Raw genomic sequence first — 19,693 nt, 5'->3', positions numbered from 1 at the left:
TTCTAATTAAGTACAAAAAGTGCTTGCTTTATAAATGATATTATATACAGTATATTTATAGAATAATTCAGCAACGAGATTTTTACACTCATTACAACACCCACTTCTCATTAACATTTCGTTTGAATAATATAAAAGAAAAATAAAATGATTTTACTTCTTTATTGCTCTCTTTGTTTTTTTTTTTATTTTTATTTTTTTTAATGAAAAATAACTCATTGCATCTATAGACACACTGTATAACATTATTAACGCACAATAGATCATTTTTATACAAAATAACTATATCCATTAAGTGCGTGTCACAATTTTTCCCACATGATTTTTATTTATTAAAAGATATTTACTTAAATTCAAATTAAAACTATTTATATAAATGTAGTAAATTAACGTAAATAAAAGTTATATATATATATATATTCTCTGGAGCATAATACATGATATGTTAAACCTTCGACACTATATATAACGGTAAAAAGAGTATCCATGGCAAAGATATATATATATAAAGAGAACATAATAATATTTGCACAACGATTCATTTTTTTCTTTCATTTTATATTATATTGTAATGTTGTATAAGGAATATAAGATAACAAAATGAACACTTTGACTGCTAAAGGCGTATATATACGTTCTCACAAATCCATCATCAATATACTCGAAAGGCGTAAAGAGCGCACCACAAAGAGTCAAAGGGTTAAACTGTTTTACAAATATTTCTTATGTTCCCTTTATATATATATATATATATATATATATATATATATATATATCAAACATAGTTTTAATGCGAAAGTTTAAATATAGTAAAGAACAATTGAATAACAAGCACTGAATATAATTTCATTTTCACTATGATTCATTTCTCTTATTTTTATATATTTAAACAAAACAAAGAAAAAAAAAAAAAAAAAAGAAAACAAAATATCTCTCTGCTTTTTTTTATCCAGTCTATAGAATACTTTTCTTTTTATTTTATTTTTAGTAATGAAATATAACGTGCTCAGAGTTGTACTAAAATATAAATGGAATGTAATAATAACAACTATTCACATTATTATTATTATTATTATTATTTTTTAATATCGATGAGAAAAAATAATGGAAGAGCACATGATGATATATTATTTTCTATGCACAAGAGTAACTTAATTTGCCATGTTTAATAATTTTTTTTTAATTCCTACTAATTGTATTATAATACACATTATATAGCTCATACTTAACTCTCTCAATTAGATAATAAATAACATTCATAAAAATGGAATTAAAATTCAAAAACTTCAACACTTTTAACATGTTGTGTAAGAATAAACAGAGTAGATACACGAATAGGCGTGTATTGATATATCCCATAATATTCAATATATTCTCGTAAAAAAAAAATGATATTTGGAATGATTTTTACATGTAAGGCCACTCTGTTACAGTACATCTATCTAATCTGATTAAAAATATGCTCTCTCTCTCTCTCTCTCTCTCTCTCTCTCTCTCTCTGTATGTTTTTATTATTATTATTATTATTATTATTATAATACCAGTTATTAATCAATTATTTACAATTGTGTTATTATATAAAGACCTCTTTAACGCATAATGATAATTTAAATTATTGAATTGAATTTGTTTGCATTATATACAAGTAAAATATTCTTAAAAAGCAAACAAATCATTTACAATACAATCAATACCAATATTTATGAGTGTCCTTTTTTTTTTTTTCTTTTTTTCATTGCATCATCTAAGTTATGATATATAAAATATAATTTAGTAAAACTAAATAGTTAAAGAAAATTTGTCTCATATGATGATCTACTTTTAAAGTAGTATCAAATGATTTTAAGTACATTATTTAAGTTCTAATACTTGTATGACTGATTAACATGAATATGAGAGGTATTACATGTGCCATGCATTTCAAATAAATTGCATATTTTGTGTTTTATTTCTCATTATTTTGTAATTCCTTTTTAATTCATTTGTGTGTGTCTGTGTGTGTGTGCAATTAATTGTTTTTTAATAAGTATCAACAAATTCTAAGGAACACACGTAAGAATATATATGTGTATATATATATATATATTCTTGCATTTGTAATGCATTTCTTTTTCTTTTAATATTTTTATATCACAATTCTTGTTCTTATTAGTAAATATTTGTGTATGTGTAAATTGTATTTTATCTTTTTTTTTCTAAGATATTATATTAAAATGTGAACAAAATCTATTTTGTTTCTTAATAGTAATCAGGCACTTTTTTTTTATTTTTTTTTTTTTATAGATTTATAATGTAATAATAATTGCCGAAAGATAAGTACTTGAATATTATTGCTTTTTAATTTTGTTTTTATATGTCATGGTAATGTTTAATAATAAACTATTCTGTAAGTTCGTATATACGTATTCATTCATTAATTGTATATTTATATTCTAATGGATTTTATTAAGTACTAATGCTAATTATATAATATTTACTTGCTACGTATCAAAATAAGAAATATATATATATATATATATATATATATATATACATATATGTGCTCTTTGCTTAGAATTTATTTTCATTAATTTAAAATAGGAATTTTTTGTACACATCACTTTGATTATTCATATATATATATAATTAAAATTAGATTTGTATTAAATCAAGAAAATGGATTTTTTTGTTTAATGTTTGTTTTTAAAGATACTTGCATGTAAAAAATATCTTTGATTATTTCTTTAATTTTTCAATAGTTTCATCATAATATATATATATATGTATATGTCATATGTAAATTTATATTCAAAACATATTATTGTCAATAATATTATTTATCTATGTTATATTTTTCATTGAATTATTCTGTTTTTTTTTTTTTTTTAATCTTTCATGTATAATCAAATGAATAATGCATTATTATATAATATATAAGGCAATGCATAGATTTAAGAGAAAGAGAGAAAGAGAGAAAGAAAGAGAGGATAGAACACAAAATATACAATTCTATTCATGACAAGTATATACCTCAATACTTTCATTTCATGCATGCTAATCTTTAGAAACATCTTTAATTGAATTTAAAATTTACCTTTTTATATCTACAGATGCAAAACACCCTGATCATGATTAAAATGATTTTGGTGATGATGATGTTGATGGAAATGATGATGTTGAGATGTTGCTGCTTCATCGTGTAATGTTACACCAGTTAAATCTAAAATTTCATCTGCATCTTCATCACTTCCTGTAGCTGCACTTTGCGTTGACTGATGACTTCCTGATGATAATTGACTATTACGCGAGAAGGAACCACGCCTAGGTGCAGCAAGAGCCGCTCGTTGATTGGCAGGTTTAACTGTTATTATGAGATTTGAGGAATTCGCAATCATCATGTCTGTGACCTAATTAACATAACAATTTATATCATCGTAGATTATATGTTATACATTTTTCAAAAGATTTATTAATGATATGTGATAAAACATTAGAATTAACCTGATCAAGAGTTTTTCCAGCAACTTCTATTCCATTAACTTCTAATACTTCATCATTTACTGCTAATAGGCCAGTACTTTCTGCTAAACCACCTGGTACTAATCTACTAATGAAAACACCTGGTACTTTTTCAATACCACCTCCAGCCGATGGTGGCAATTTTCGAAAACTTTCACCATCTTTAATATAGAAACCCAAGGGTTTATCTGACCCATGTTTTAAAAGTCGAACACGACGACAAGTTTCAGGTAATATATCCACATCGATGATCGCAGATACCTATTATTACAACAATATATTATTTTCTAAATTTGATGTTGATCAAAACAGTAAATCTTGTCTTATACATTTATAAAATATATCTGTAAGATTAAATATAACTTACCTGCCGAAAATCATGTGGATTTGATATCGCCAAGGATTTTGGTTTGCCAGGAGTACCACCGAGTATACTTGAAATTAAATTTTTTGGTTTCATCGTACCATATCCATTTATTTCTTCCAATCCATCACCTAGCAAATATAATTGTTATTATTTATTAATCAAAAGAAAATAAAGATGACAAAATGATAAATATTATTATCAAAAAAATAAGCTTTACCTTTCCTTTGTATGAATATTCTAAGAAGTGGCTTTGCAGCAAGTAATGCTCTGGCCAAATTGTTGTCATTATTAATTGGCAGTAAATCTCCATCTGTTGGATCCGTATACCAAATAAGAAAGTTTAATTCAGGACCAATATCGTGACGTTCTGCTAATAATTTTCTAAAATCTTCATAACTGATAGGCTCATTTCTTCTAACTGAAAATCTTATAATGTCAGCATCAAACTACAAAATGATAAAATAATAAATTTATATGACATAAATGTATATCCTTTTTGTTTGATATATTTTGTTAGATTACGTTCACTTTAAATTTAATAAATACACAGTGTGTGTTACATGAAGAACCATTGATGACCAACAATAGAACTTTCTATTTATTTTCATTTCAGTTATTAGTCTACATGTACACTCAATTCTGTTTTTACATGAGATTTTGTTTTAATACGAGGATTTAAATTCTAAGAAGAACATTTTGAAAACTTATGTCTTATTGTATTATTTTTGTAGATTTCTTACGACTAGAATTAATCTTGTATTTTTTGATAAATTTAACATATTTTTTTAATCATGAATTTTTCTTTTAATTCTATTCCTCGGGAACGGTATTTATCATGTAAAAACAAAATTAAATAATAAATTTATGAATCATATAAAACATCTCTCCATTGTTGATTATATAGAAGATATTTAGAAATCAAATTACCTTACTCTTAACAGCTACGATACAATTGTCAACTTGATGCTGCATTTTACTTTTTGACATGATCTACGGCAGTGAGAAGATATACGTAACAATATACGTAGAAATATTTTAAATGTTGATAAATGCTGTAAAAACTTTTGATCTTATGGATCTCGATAGGTCATGAATGTTTGCGTCGAAAAATAACGCCCTCTGCATATTTGCCATACTTATTTAAACCCAAACTAAATAGTCTTTATAGAGTGGACATGTAAGATTATAAAATATATTAGAAAACAAAAGAGAGAGAGAGAACAAAAAAAAAATCATCCCAAAAAAAATAAAACAATACAATTTTAAAATATAACCTCAAATATAATTAATCTAATATAGAAAAAGATTATAGATTATCATTATTTAAATGAATAAACATTTCAAATATTAATTAAATCATTGAATATATAACTGAATAATAATCAAAAAACAAAAAACAAAAAGGAATAATTTGATTGGTCGAACAAGCATCCAATAGTTTTCGACTAATGAGAATCGACTTACGATCGCCATGTTTAATCGAGATCCCCCACACATCGCGCGTGGCTTGTGTAGGAAGTGGGAGCTTCTTTCGCCCATCTTACGCGTTTTCCGTTTGGAAAATGGGCACCGGCTGTCATTTGATAGATAAATTGTGTTTATAGAAAAAGGGAAATTAGTTTGAAAGATAATTAATATTTTAAGTTTAATATTAAGCAGTAATGAAATTATATAACGGTATAATAGTTTGATAGAATCGACGCCGAGTAGTGTTGTGTCCTATGTATTGTATTAAGAACGATGCCTTTAACACAGTGCCATGAAAATCTATGTTGTCTCGCTGTTTACATTTTTTATTCTTCATTCAATCTTAAATAAATTCGAGGATTAAACGTTTTATTAAGCTATTATTATATATTTATTGGCATTGGGGTGGGGGGTAAGTTAGTTACTGCAGTTGACAGTTTTATCCGTCACGTCGCATCCCACATATCGAGGACTCCCAATCTTTGTACTCCTACACACCACCACTCATATTGAAGCTTGCTGGATTTCTTGCGGCAAGGTGAGGGCCAAACATATATACATATACTTGTAATTCTTACTTACTTTTACGCCTAAATAACGCCATTACAACAATTTTATCGATATTTCTATCAAAATGTCTTATTCTTTTTCATGTGTTTTTTTTTTTTATATACATCTTTACAAACTTTAATCGTAAACAAATGGCAGTAGAATTTACCCCCTACAATGCGTACGTGTATTCTATATATGGATATTTCAGATTTATATATTCAGTGTATTCGCGTTTTATTTTTATTATTAGGATTTATAAAATATTAAAATTTAGGTTAATTCAATATATGATAATGTTAAATGCATTGATCATTCTTTTACTCATATATGGATTTTGTTTGGTTTAGTCGTTGGTGACAATCATTGATTGATTAGTATGATTGTGTATATTTTAAAAGGCTACATAATATATGTGCATATATATATATATATATGTGTGTGTATATAAATTTGATCAATACAATTTTGTATAATTAAATTTGTTATTTAAACCAAATTTTAATAATAATCATATATATTTGAAATTTTTGTTTAATAAGAAATATTTAATTTTTTTATTTTTTATTTTTACTTTTATAGATATAACAGAATGGGTTCCAGTCAACAATTTTCTCTTAGGTGGAATAATTATTTAAGACATATTACTTGTGCTTTTGGTACGTTAAGGACAGATGAAGATCTCGTTGATGTTACATTAAGTTGCGAGGGCAAGCGGATCAGAGCACACAAAATGCTCTTATCGGCATGTAGCACATATTTCAGAGATCTTTTTAAGGTAAACTTTTGGGATCGTGATTTTATTTATTATTTATTATATATAATCTATTTCTATATAATCTGTTTATTATCTAACAGGAAAATCCATGTCAACATCCGGTCATAATATTTCGTAATGTAAAATTTGATGACCTAGCAGCCTTGGTAGATTTTATGTATCGAGGCGAAGTTAATGTTGTTCAAGAGCAACTTACTAGCTTTCTAACAACAGCTGAATTGTTAGCCGTTCAAGGTCTCACCGATGGTACAGGGAAAGATAAAGATGGTTTGGTTGAGGTTGGTACTAATATGATTAATTTATTATTTAAAAAAATACATTTATTTTCTTATCTTACATAAATAAAAAAAAAAAATAATGGACAACAACAATTATTTGATTAAGTATTTACATAAATATTTGTGATTATATTACAGGATGATTTGGAAATTCCCAACGAACCAGAAATACAACTACAGAATTCTTCTATTAAATCTACAGTCGATACCAAAAGAAGTAAATCACCTTCTTCACCGATGCCATATCATGCAGTTGAATTACAAACCGGATCACCACCTACTAAGAGACGAAAATGTCGTGATAATACCAACACTAATACGGATAAGACAGTTAGCAGCACATTATCTGGAAAAGACTCTGACAACAAGATATCAGATAATCAAACATTATCTGGCTCAGATCCTGTTGAAATAATTCCATTAATGCCCAATCTAAAGCTAGAAATGCCTGAATATTTGGAACAAGATGGCAGTAGTTGCAGTTATGAAGAACAAAGCATAGGAGATAGTTCATTGAACAAATTTGGAATTGAAGATACACCATCTAACACACCTGATCATGATCAAAAGCCGGACATTACTCAAACTTTTTATACTAGTACTCATTCTGTTTCTGATAGTTTGGATGGTAAACATCAGTTGGCAGACGTTGGTAAGTATTTTTATTGATATATATTTATATATATCAATTTTTCTTATTGCCTTTTAAATTTGAAACAATTGTTATATTATTTATTATGTCTTGTAATAATATGTCATTATTTTTTTTCATTAGGACACCTACTATCAAAGCCCAGTACTTCAGGAGAGAGGTTAGCACAGGAAGCAGTACAGGGTAAGTGATTGTATCTATATTTTTTGGACCATACATTGTCCCTAAAAAGAATGATTTTATTTCACATTAACATTCTATGAGTCATATGAGAGAATAATATTTTTATTTTAACATTTTTATTTCTATTAAATTAATATTTATAATTCATACAGATATAATATACCGTGTTTGTACATAATGTTTGTTTTTTTAATAAAATGTATATAAAATATATGTGTATTTAGAGAGAGTATTCCATTTAATTAAAAAAAAAATAAATTTCTAATATTATTAAAAAAAAAAATAAAGAGTAGTATTAATGAATTATTAAATAAAAATAACGTATGACTCATAGGAAAAATAATGTGTCATTTACAACGTAGTTGCTCTACCATATTTTTTCTAATAATTATAAAACATATTAGACATATATTCTTTTACAAATTATAAATATTTTATTTGAGCAAATGTTTAATTAAATCTATAATACTTTAATAAGTTAAATAATGCGATAACTGTTAAATGGTATAGCAACAAAACGTTCAATTTGTACTCGTATATTGCATATATATATATATAAATATATAATGTAATATTATGTAACATATACATATCGATAATAATGAGATTTTTATTTTATATTAATGTAAAATTGCTTGTTGTTGTTGTTTAACCCTTTGAGTGCTGTAAGTGCATATTTGTACTTAGAGTCAAAAGTTCTGTATGAGTTTTATCGATTATAGCGTATACAATATCATTCATTCATTCATTCATTCATTTATTCATTCATTTATTATAAATTTCGATTTATAATTTTCTTTTATAACAATAGTTTCGGTTGTTAATATTTTATTTCTATTAGAAATACATATCTGATTTCACATTGTAATTTGTAGTTGTTGTACCTGCAAATATGGCACCAATAAGAGAAGAGAATATAATTGAAAATAAAAAAATTAACTGGAAATGTCAACAGGATAGAACAATATTAGACAGAGGAAGTACAAATTTTGAAAGCAATGAATTTAGATTAACAGGAAGACATTTTCTTTCTGTATACTATAGCAATGTAGCTAAATCAAAAAATGCCAGACGAAAATGCGTCGTGTGCGCTAAGAACAAGAAAAGATCGGAAACACGGTATGAATGTAAAAAATGTAATGTAGGCCTTTGCATCGATAAATGTTTTGAATTATATCATACGCAAGAAGAATTTTAATTTACATTAAATATATACAAATAAAATATATAATATTACAGTTAATTAAAACTAAATGTAGAAGTACTACTACATATTTATATACTTGATAATATTTAATTCAAATTATTCGATGTTGTTAATATTATTATTATTATTATTATTATTATTATTATTATTATTATTATTATTTTTTAATTATTAAAATTAATTATTTATAAATAATAATAAATACTCTTGTGTCAGTTTGAGGAATATCATTAAATTCTTAGTTAGATATCTCCTCCTATTTACACCTACATAATGTGTTATGTAGTCATTAGTTTTAGATACTTCTGTTTGCATTTTTATTAATTATATTGTATTGCACTTAAAGGGTTAAATATTTTTATTATTCACTTGAAAAAAAAAAAGAACAACTTAAATGTGTAATCAATTAAATAAAATTGTTGAAATACGAATAAGTATATTGATATATATATATATATGTATATATCTATATTGCGAGTACAAAAAAATATGGTTTTGGATGCCTTAATCCATAAAGTGTTAGTGTTATATTCATAAAGACAATTTTTTTTTTTATTTTTTTTATTTTTTTTATTCTTATTTACACATAAAAACCATTCTATGGACTAAGGTTACGTGGCAGAAATTAAAAATCAATAGGAAGGGACATAGATTCCTTGTTATTGTGTCGTTAATTAAAATTCAACAACAACAACAAAAAAATTAAAAAAAAAAAAAAAAAAAAAGTAGTTTATTTGATTAATAAATCCATACATTTTAAATCGTATAAATAATTGGTAGAGCCTGTGTTAGCTTTGCATTACTTACACACACGCATACACACAATGAGTGCTGTAAATTAAGAAATTAATAATTCTTTCTATTTCGGGCGATGGTTAAAGACAATAATAATAATAATTAAAAAACAAAAAAAAAAAATAAAATAAAAGTAGTTTATTTAATCAATCATTTATTATTGTCTTTCAATAATTTAAGATAATCATTTTAAATGAGCTTTAATTCTAACATTTACATTTTGTGGATCTGATCATTTTCATATATCCAATATTATATATATATATATATATTTTTCTTTTTTTTTACTTTCATTCTTATTATTAAATTAAAATTGAATTAATATTAATATATAATATTAAAAGAATATCAAACAATAATAAATCATAGTAGAATTGATAGAATATCTCAAATATCTTTATGAGTAATACAAAAAAATATATTTTCAAATTTTATATCAATAAATACATAAAATGATCGATAGATTAAAAAATCAGATTCACAGATTAATTGCACGAATTATAAATGATTGAGAAAAAAAAAATACAAAAAAAAAGACAACTCTTTTTCTTACAAGTGTAAAAGATAATACAAGTAATTTTAACACTAGATTTGCGGACCGAGTCAATTTAACTCATTAAAAATTTACTCACTATATATATATATATATAAATTTAATATTACTTTTTAAAAACATACTTTGTGGTTTTTAGTTAATTAATAAAATATATGTAAACGTTCATTCCTCTTTCCCGCAAACGACCCCGTTTATTTCGCATTATTAAATATGATATACCACTATTTTCACGGTTGTGAGATAATTTGACTCATAGAATTGGTTTAACAGTTAATCGTATTTTGTATAAAGAGACAGACGACTCAAGTAAATATTTCACGAAAAGATTGTATTTTTCGAATTGGTTGAACAAGCTAAGAAGTCAATATCGAAGAAAAAGTCTCGAGTATACTTTCATTCCAATGACAGAAATTCATTCATGCTACCTTGACGCACTTGAACAATTGTCAAGTTGTTTAACAATTATGCAAAAGAAAAACAAATGTAGAAACAACCATTGTCCTAAATGTAATAGAAATGTTTCGCGAAAAATGTCTTTTCAAAAACAGAGTTTATATGTAAAACAAAATGTTTCCCATGAATTTTCTTTTTGGATAATAAACATTTCATTTAAATTAATTTACAATTATTTTCTTTGCAATCAAAACTTCAATTTTCTTGTATATGGAGTCAAATTGGCTCACTTCAGTAAAAATTGGTATATTATAATCAACATCCGTAAATCTAGTGTTATAATAAATAATCTAGTGTTAAAACAACAATTTTTGTTTCTCTTATTTTCTTTGTTTGTTTGTTTGTTTGTTTTTTTTTCTTATATGAAATAATTGGTCAGATTAATTTATATATATATATATATTATATATAGGGCGTGCATGTGACACTTTGTATTTTTGTTTTCTTCTTCTTTTATTATAAATGTGTGGTATAGGTACTCTCGGGTGTAGGTGTCATACTTATTGTAGATACTCTACTAAGTAAGCATTGCTAAGTGCTGTATGTGTTCCGACAATCATCAACATTCCTTTTAATAACTAAATTAAAAAAAAAAAAACTATCATTATTATATATATATATATATTCCTCCTTTATAAGTACTAACTTTATAAGCACATATTTTTGTGTGTATTATATTTTTCGAAAAGACTTCATTTTATTTATTATTTTGTTTTATTTTTTTCTAATATTCGGTATATCGCGATAATTCTTTTTTCATTTTATTTATATTTTATTAAGACATATATATGTATATATATATATATATAAAAAAACGTTTATCAAACGTTAATCAATTCATCAATTTGCATGTAAAAATTATTTATATTTTTCAAATCCATGGGTATGTGTTATTACACTATATTTATATTGTGTATACAAATTTGATAGAAAATTATTTGGACAAATTTCAAATTTGGATTTCATTACATATATATATATATATATGAAATATAAAATATAAAATATAAAATAAAAAAAAGATGTGAAATATCTTTTTTTTTTTTTTTTTTTTTTTTAAATCAAATCTTCATAATATTATATAATTTTAATTGTATAGTAGGTATATTACAAATGAAATCGTAAAAGACAAAAATAAAAATCGCAAAAAATTTTTTTCATTTGCTAATTATTCATATCTTTTGTTCAAAGTTGTTTTTTTTTCTTTTTTTTTTTACAAAACAAAAAAAAAAGAAAAAGTGTAATAAAAAATTGGTCGAATAAACAAAAATAAAGAAAATATTAAAATTACAAGAGAATACATGTCTAAGAGTACACAAGATACTTACGAAAAAATCTTTGCAATATTATTTTGTTTTGTTTATTGTTGGTAAAAAAAAAAAAAAAAAAAAAAAAAAAAACCCAATGATTCGATTAATCCAAGGATATATGTATGTGTATATCAATCATGCAGCCTGAGCAAGCAAACTAATGTAGAATTATATTATATTATTATGTAGTTATACGGTGATGGTGCAGGTGACAGTGGCATGCGATCAATTTTCTTTCTTCATACTTCATTATTTATGAAAACACATTTTCTTCTATTCTATATTTATAATGTATACATTATATAACCATTTCTAAAACGTTCAAATCAAAGTAGTAAAAATACATAATTATTCTTACATTGGAATTCGATTTTTTTCAATTGAAAAGAATTAAAACGACAATAAGTATAAATTAATAATAAATCATTTTCCTTAAAAAAAAAATACAGAAACAGAAATCAATAACATAATTTAAAAATATGTATACATACATATTATATACATATATATATGTATGTATGTGTGTATGTATGTATGTATTTATTTATTTAATTTTGAAGAACGTCGAATTCTGTTTGAATTTTTTTTTTCCTTTTTTTTTTTCTTTCTTTCTTTCTTTCTTTCTTTCACAAAAATCACATTGATCCGAATTTTGTTTCTCTTTAAATATATTTTTTTAAATGACGAAATAAATACAACACGAAAAGACAGCAGGTAGGTAAAGGAAAATTGCAAATTTTGTTCCTCGAATATCCGTTTGAAAAATCAACCACCAAAAAGAAAAAAAGTAAAAAAAAAGAAACAGAAAAATACAGAATTCTTTCAAGAGTTAGAGACGAAGAATTCAAATATAATTAAAAAAAAAAAAAAAAAAGAAGTAAATAAATATAATAATACATTTAAAAAATGTAATTAAAAAGAATAGAAAAGAAAAGAAAGCTTGTCCTTCTTACTTTACGCACTAATTACTTTCATTTTCTTTAATAGAGCTCGAAATCGTTTATAAATCAAAATTAATAATTAATTAAACTTAATTATAATACAAACCGAAAATTGCGATTATATAAACTGCAAACCTTACGTACAATCGATATCGTTCTCGTCATTTTGTTCTCGGTGTTAGGGAAAGACAGAACGATCGATTTCAATTGATTAATACAATTATAGTGATTATTATTATTATTATTATTATTATTATTATTATTATTATTATTATTATTATTATTATTATTATTATTATTATTATTATTATTATTATTATTATTTTTATTTTAATATTATTTTAATATTATTTTTATTATATTTATTTTTATTATTATTATTACTATTATATTATTATTATTATTATTATTATTATTATTATTATTATTATTATTATTATTTTATTATTTTAATATTATTATAATATTATTTTAATATTATTTTAATATTATTTTTATTATATTTATTTTTTATTATTATTATTATATTATTATTATTATTTTTATTTTTATTAGTATTATTATTATTATTATTTTTATTAGTATTATTATTATTATTTTTTCTTATATAATATTATTGTTATTGTTATTATTATTATGTAATATTATATTTGTAATATAATATTTAACTGAATTCATTGAATTCAATTAAGATATATAATAAACATGAATGAAAGAGAGAGAAAGAGAGTGAGAGAGGTAGAGAGAGAGAATGATGTGAGAGATTGATGTGATCGTGTGATTAAAATCATGTGTGATAATTGAATTATTGATATATTGTTTATATTTTATAATATAAGATATATTACATACACACACACACACACATCGTCCGGATTTGATCTAGAAATAGGAAAAAAAAAATGTTAATAATTTAGTGGAAAAAAAATGACAATGGAACTTATTGAAGAAATGACGCAATGTGAAGAAAGAAAATAATAAAAAAATAAAAAAAGAAAGCAATCAATCATTTAATAACACATATGAAATTGCGCACTCTCATGGAGTAAGGAAGAAATTATTTAATTTGTGCGATTATTAAATGAAAGAAAAACAGACAACAGAAGATTTGTCAATTTGTTGGATACTGCAGGACACTTTCATATCGAAGATTATTTTGACGATATAATCAATGAAGAAGATATTATAATAATTATAATAACAATAATAATAATAATAATAGTAATAATAATAATAATTATAATATTAAAAATAATAATAATAATAATAATAAAATGAAAAATTGATTTCATAAATTTCTACAACGAGTAGAGAAGAGTACGAGAAAATGAAAAAACCAAAAAAACAAAAAAAAAATAAATAAATAAAATTATAACAAACGAAAAGGAATACAGAACGAAATAAAAACATCCGACCCAAAATTGGACGAGAAGAAGAGACTATTGCTACTACTATTACGTGTATGTGTATCGCGTGAACGAGTACATTTAAACTAGCACCTGGCAATGCTAAATAAATTAATTATTATTATTATATATATATACATAGAGATAAGTACATATGTATATATGTATGCGTAGGCGCAGATTGTCGGTGGGGTAATTGGTCGCTGCTGTGTGTGACATACATAATATTATAAAAAATACATACAACATATACAAAACTTCCTTCTTTTAGAACTGGCTTTCACGGTTGACGGAGTTGGTTGGTGCTGGGATTGGTCGTTGCTCTTTAAGTTTTTCTTTATTCCTCTTTCCTTCCCTTTCCATCCCTCTCTCTATGGTGGTCCCATTTGCAATGTTGTTAATCCTTTACAATACTATTCCCATAATTTTCGATTTTCTCTTTCCCCCTCTCCTTCCCTCCCCTCTCCCCGCCCCCTTCTCTCTTCTTTATCTTCTTGGTTTTCTTACTTTTGTTGTTGATTTTATTGAAATAAATTAATGGTTGCTGCATGTGCACATATACTTAAAGATCTGACTAACCAAAAGTTCTTTGGCCCAATGTGTGTTTTCTCCAGGACGACGGATTACGTACGTATCCGGTCAACCCCATAGCCTCAGCAAAGCGAACGGCCATGGAAAAGTATGTGTACACTGCAAGCAGCGTGGAATGGTAACGTCGCGTGGAAAGCTCAGGCAGACACGCTTCAAATGTTGGGCCTGCAATACCTGTTTATGCCGTTGGCCATGTTTCGTCGACTTTCACAAAATGCGTGAGATACCGCACATTCCGCCCCCATAGCACCAACTCCGATCGACCGCCGTAATAATGACGAAAGCCAATGAGAACAAAATCAATCAACAACATGACCAATCCATTTTAACATCGTCATCCTCATTGTCCAACAATAATACGATAACACGATTCCCAAATACGATCTTTCGTCTTTCGCATAATCAATCTTCTCGTTACAAACATCATCATCGAATCGATTTAAAATCATTCTTGGGTAGATTCCTTTGAAACACATATATATATATATATATATGGGTTATATGTATATATATAATGTATGCAGGTGTTTTTGAAATTGATAGGATGAATAACGAAAGTATTTTTTATTATGTTAACACATTCGTGGCTGACATATTTTTTTTCTTTTTTAATACTGGGTACCGGCAAAAATAATGAATTATTTAAATTTATATTTATATAATAAAATATAATTATTTAAATATTATATTGAAATAATTAAATATAAATTTAATATGTAAAATTTATATTTATATATTTATATATATTGGGTGGGATTTCTGGCAGGGGGGCGTGGCATAGCAATTCGACCTATCTATTCTAATTTTGAATATAGCCACCAGATAGCGTATTCAAGTGCTAGAGATCACAATATAAACATTTCTTTTTATTAAAAATTTAAAATGTGTGTGAATTCACGTCATCGGTCGCAAATGTGTTAATATATTGATTTAAATTATTATTTAATAATTTTTTTTCTCTTCTTTTTTTTTTTGTACAATAAATTTTGAAGTATATACGTTGGATTAAAAATAAAATATACTTTGTATACTTGATAGAAAGAATTTGATGGGATATTTGAAATTTCAAAAACACTGCGTATACCATCGAAAGGTTTTATCGATTAGGACACGAGTCAAATAAATCGTGGCATGGTTTATATAAGATTCTATTAGATTGGACAACAACAACAAAATAATGCATTTACAAAATGCACATACGACGGTCGATTAATAATAATCAGAAATCAATCAGCATTAATCAAAATACAATTATCTTTAATTGTTATTTTATTATTCTTTATTATTTCAAGAAATAATTCTAGATATTAGATTAGATTAGATTAGATTAGATTAGATTAGATTTGGTGGCAAATTTATTGAATCTTTCAAAGATTTTGTTTATTTTAATAACAAATATACAAATTAGGATTGCATATCTCGTTCGCCTCGCTATTCGTGTATCATTAAACGTTAGTACTTAATTAGATTATTTAGATTAGATAAACTTGTGTAATACAGTTTTTTTTTTTATATTATTTTCTAAGTTTCTTTATACGTTTCTTTTTATTTTTCTTTTTATTTTTTTTACTTTGATCTCATACGTTATACATATATATACATATATATATTGAACGTATCTTTTATTAATCTTCCTATTCCTTTTGTTCCTTGCTTTTAATCATGGATCTCTTTGGTAATAATTAATTTAAAAGTCAGTGTGTCTCTCTCTTTTCGATTTTTTAAATTCATTAGACATATATTTAGAAGTTGTTTATATATGTATGTGGGACGAGCGCCTCCATGTCAAACTTATTGGGCATTCGTGAGAAGGATTGGTCGATGATGGGTCCTGAATAGCTCAATTGGTTAAAAGAGCAGTCACCCAGAAAGCAAAAGATCCGTGGTTGTTCAAGTCCCAGTCGGTCCAGTCGGGGTCCAGTTAGTTCAGCGATCCAATTTTTTTCACGAATCCCACACATGGGGGCCTCAGCCGGGATGAAGGGTCTGTTTCGTAACACGTTCCACAATTTTTTTACAACGCCACGAGAAAAAATTAAAGACGAAAGTTGATGACAAAAAGAGGAGATGATGTTGGGTGACATAACATTCGAGGGTCGAATGTTGTTAAAGGGGAGTGGAATGTGGGACGAGCGCCTCCATGTCAAACTTATTGGGCATTCGTGAGAAGGATTGGTCGATGATGAGTCCTGAATAGCTCAATTGGTTAAAAGAGCAGTTGCCCAGAAAGCAAAAGATCCATGGTTCGAATTCTGGTCCAGTCGGTCCAGTCGGGGTCCAGTTGGTTCAGCGATCCAATTTTTTTCACGAATCCCACACATGGGGGCCTCAGCTGGGATGAAGGGTCTGTTTCGTAACACGTTCCACAATTTTGTTTACAACGCCACGAAAAAAAATTAAAGACGAAAGTTGATGACAAAAAGAGGAGATGATGTTGGGTGACATAACATTCGAGGGTCGAATGTTGTTAAAGGGGGAGTGGAATGTGGGACGAGCGCCTCCATGTCAAACTTATTGGGCATTCGTGAGAAGGATTGGTCGATGATGCGTCCTGAATAGCTCAATTGGTTAAAAGAGCAGTCGCCCAGAAAGCAAAAGATCCGTAGTTGTTCAAGTCCCAGTCGGTCCAGTCGGGGTCCAGTTGATTCAGCGGCCCAATTTTTTTCACGAATCCCACATATATATATATATTTATAGAGTATTTGTCAAACGATGTTAGGTGTTTTATTGTTATTATTATTATTATTATTAATATTAATATTATTTAAATTTTTCGCTTGCCAAATTACAATCGTATTTACGAATATACGTTGACTGAATTGATTTTTGTTCTATGTTACATGTATTTAAAAATTAGAAAACGCGGAAAGTATACTAATTAATTAATAGGCTTCTTCTTCTTCTTCTTATCGTATAGTTGCAAATATAGTTGTTTCAGGTTTCGTTGATAGGTGATTCTTTTTTGTTTATTATTATTATTATTATTATCATTATTATTAATTATTACTGCGCTCTTTCTCTAATGAGAGAATAGATTTTATGCATGTGTACAAGAAAATGTTTACACAAGCCTGTTTATATATTGTTTTAAATATTATTTAATTTTATTTAATAATGCGTTAGAAATGCAAGTTTATACATAACTGAAATGAAATAGAATTCTCATTTTGATACATAAGTGCAATAATACAGTTAAAATTTACATGACAGAGTAACACGTGCAAAATATTATTATTTTAAATGTTTATATGTCTTATTAATTTATTCTTTCTTAGTATTTTTTTTTGTTTTGTTTTAATTTTTAATAAAATACTCAAAATTGTAATGATTTTATTATATATATATATATATATATATATATATATATATATATATTATTTTATTTTACTTAAGAGTATTTGAAATACTTGAAGTAAATAAGAAACAAGATGTAAAATATTGTTCTCGGCAATTGTAAACTAATTCAAATTCTAGTCCAAAATTTGCGAAATTTTTTATACTTTTATATTTATCGAGCTAATCGTGTTAAAAATAAAAAAAAAAAATAAAACAAATCAAATTCAGATAAGTCTTCAGATTTATATTACGAAAATTGAACGTTTCAATTTCAATTTTAAACAGAGAAAGAGAGAAAAGCTCTTTCCTGCTGAAAAATTAGTGACAATGAAACAAAAAAAAACCAAGCATTAGTAAGTGTTTTATTGAAACTTAGGTTAGGTTCTGCATAAAACGTATTAATACGGGACCCGCCGACCAGTGCCAGTCTGTGGAACGGGTAGAAATAACTGACTCGTCGATAGTGTGTTAAAATGGGCCTCTAATTAGTAATATTATAATATAAGGAATGAAGAAAACTGGAAATTATTTCGACAATTTTTGATTTTAGACGAAGAGAGAAGTTTCTTCTGTAAACTTTTTTTTTTTTGTTTCTTTTTTTTTTTTTTTTTTTTTTCAGTGGTTTCATGTATACTTCTAATCTATATATCTGTTTGATCTGATCAAGCTTTTGCTCTATTTAGCTTGCGCTTACTATATAATATGCACACGTTTCCTTTTTTTATTTAATAATTATTAATATTATTATTATTAATATGAATTAACGTAATTAATATGAACGACGAAGAACTTGGCACACAAAACTTGAAAACTAAAAAAGAGAATAAAATAAGTGAGAAAGAAAATAAAAAAAAAATAAAAAAAGAAATGATAAATGAAATAAAATAAGAACAATATAATAAAAATAGAAAAATACGAAGAATAAAGATACAAAAAAAGAAAAGGAGAGAGAGGAGAGAGGGAAAGAGAAAGAGAGATAAATATAAATAAGAAAGAGAAAATCAATTAAAGTTTCACAAATTGATATAACAAATAATAATAATAATAAAAAAAAAGAACCAGTGATAGTGGTTCCTTACTTTTAAAAATATAGAATTTTTCTTCTTTCAAAAAATAATATTTACATGTGTATATTTATATATATATATATATATATATATATATAATATTAATATAATATATATTATATATATAATAAATATAAATTTATATTAAATGTATATATAGATAAAAAAAAAACTCTTTACAAAATAATTAATTTAAATAAACAATTATCTTTCGTTATTTTTTTTTCGTCAGTCATTCATTTTTAGATAGGTGATTTTG

General features: G+C 25.4%; 2 protein-coding genes across 4 annotated transcripts in view; one reads left to right on the top strand and one right to left on the bottom strand.

Moving 5' to 3' along the window:
• Positions 1 to 172: 172 nt before the first annotated feature.
• Positions 173 to 5,002, bottom strand: par-6 (partitioning defective protein 6). The gene is made up of 5 exons (XM_015322418.2): positions 4,793 to 5,002; positions 4,083 to 4,311; positions 3,866 to 3,993; positions 3,481 to 3,759; positions 173 to 3,386 (listed from the first exon to the last, which is right to left on the bottom strand). Exons 1-5 carry the CDS (start codon positions 4,850 to 4,852, stop codon positions 3,084 to 3,086), a joined length of 999 nt encoding a protein of 332 aa, XP_015177904.1. The 5' UTR covers positions 4,853 to 5,002; the 3' UTR covers positions 173 to 3,083.
• Positions 5,003 to 5,347: 345 nt separating this feature from the next.
• The window catches only part of LOC107067192 (uncharacterized), a 34,830-nt gene continuing 20,484 nt past the window's right edge, over positions 5,348 to 19,693 (top strand). For 2 of the 3 annotated variants that reach the window (XM_089174836.1, XM_089174837.1), the window contains exons 1-5: positions 5,348 to 5,870; positions 6,464 to 6,659; positions 6,740 to 6,937; positions 7,076 to 7,589; positions 7,713 to 7,772. In XM_089174836.1, coding sequence (XP_089030962.1) covers positions 6,474 to 6,659; positions 6,740 to 6,937; positions 7,076 to 7,589; positions 7,713 to 7,772 — 958 coding nt within the window. In that variant the 5' untranslated portion in view covers positions 5,348 to 5,870; positions 6,464 to 6,473. Of the gene's footprint in view, positions 5,871 to 6,463; positions 6,660 to 6,739; positions 6,938 to 7,075; positions 7,590 to 7,712; positions 7,773 to 8,647; positions 9,531 to 19,693 lie in introns of those variants that run through there. The other variant, XM_015322465.2, reaches the window with a different exon arrangement.

Source organism: Polistes dominula, unplaced genomic scaffold, assembly GCF_049000335.1.
Source record: "Polistes dominula isolate Pdom_NZ unplaced genomic scaffold, Pdom_raw_medaka contig_16, whole genome shotgun sequence".
NCBI lineage: Eukaryota > Metazoa > Arthropoda > Insecta > Hymenoptera > Vespidae > Polistes > Polistes dominula.
This window is presented reverse-complemented; position numbering and strand designations above follow the sequence as displayed.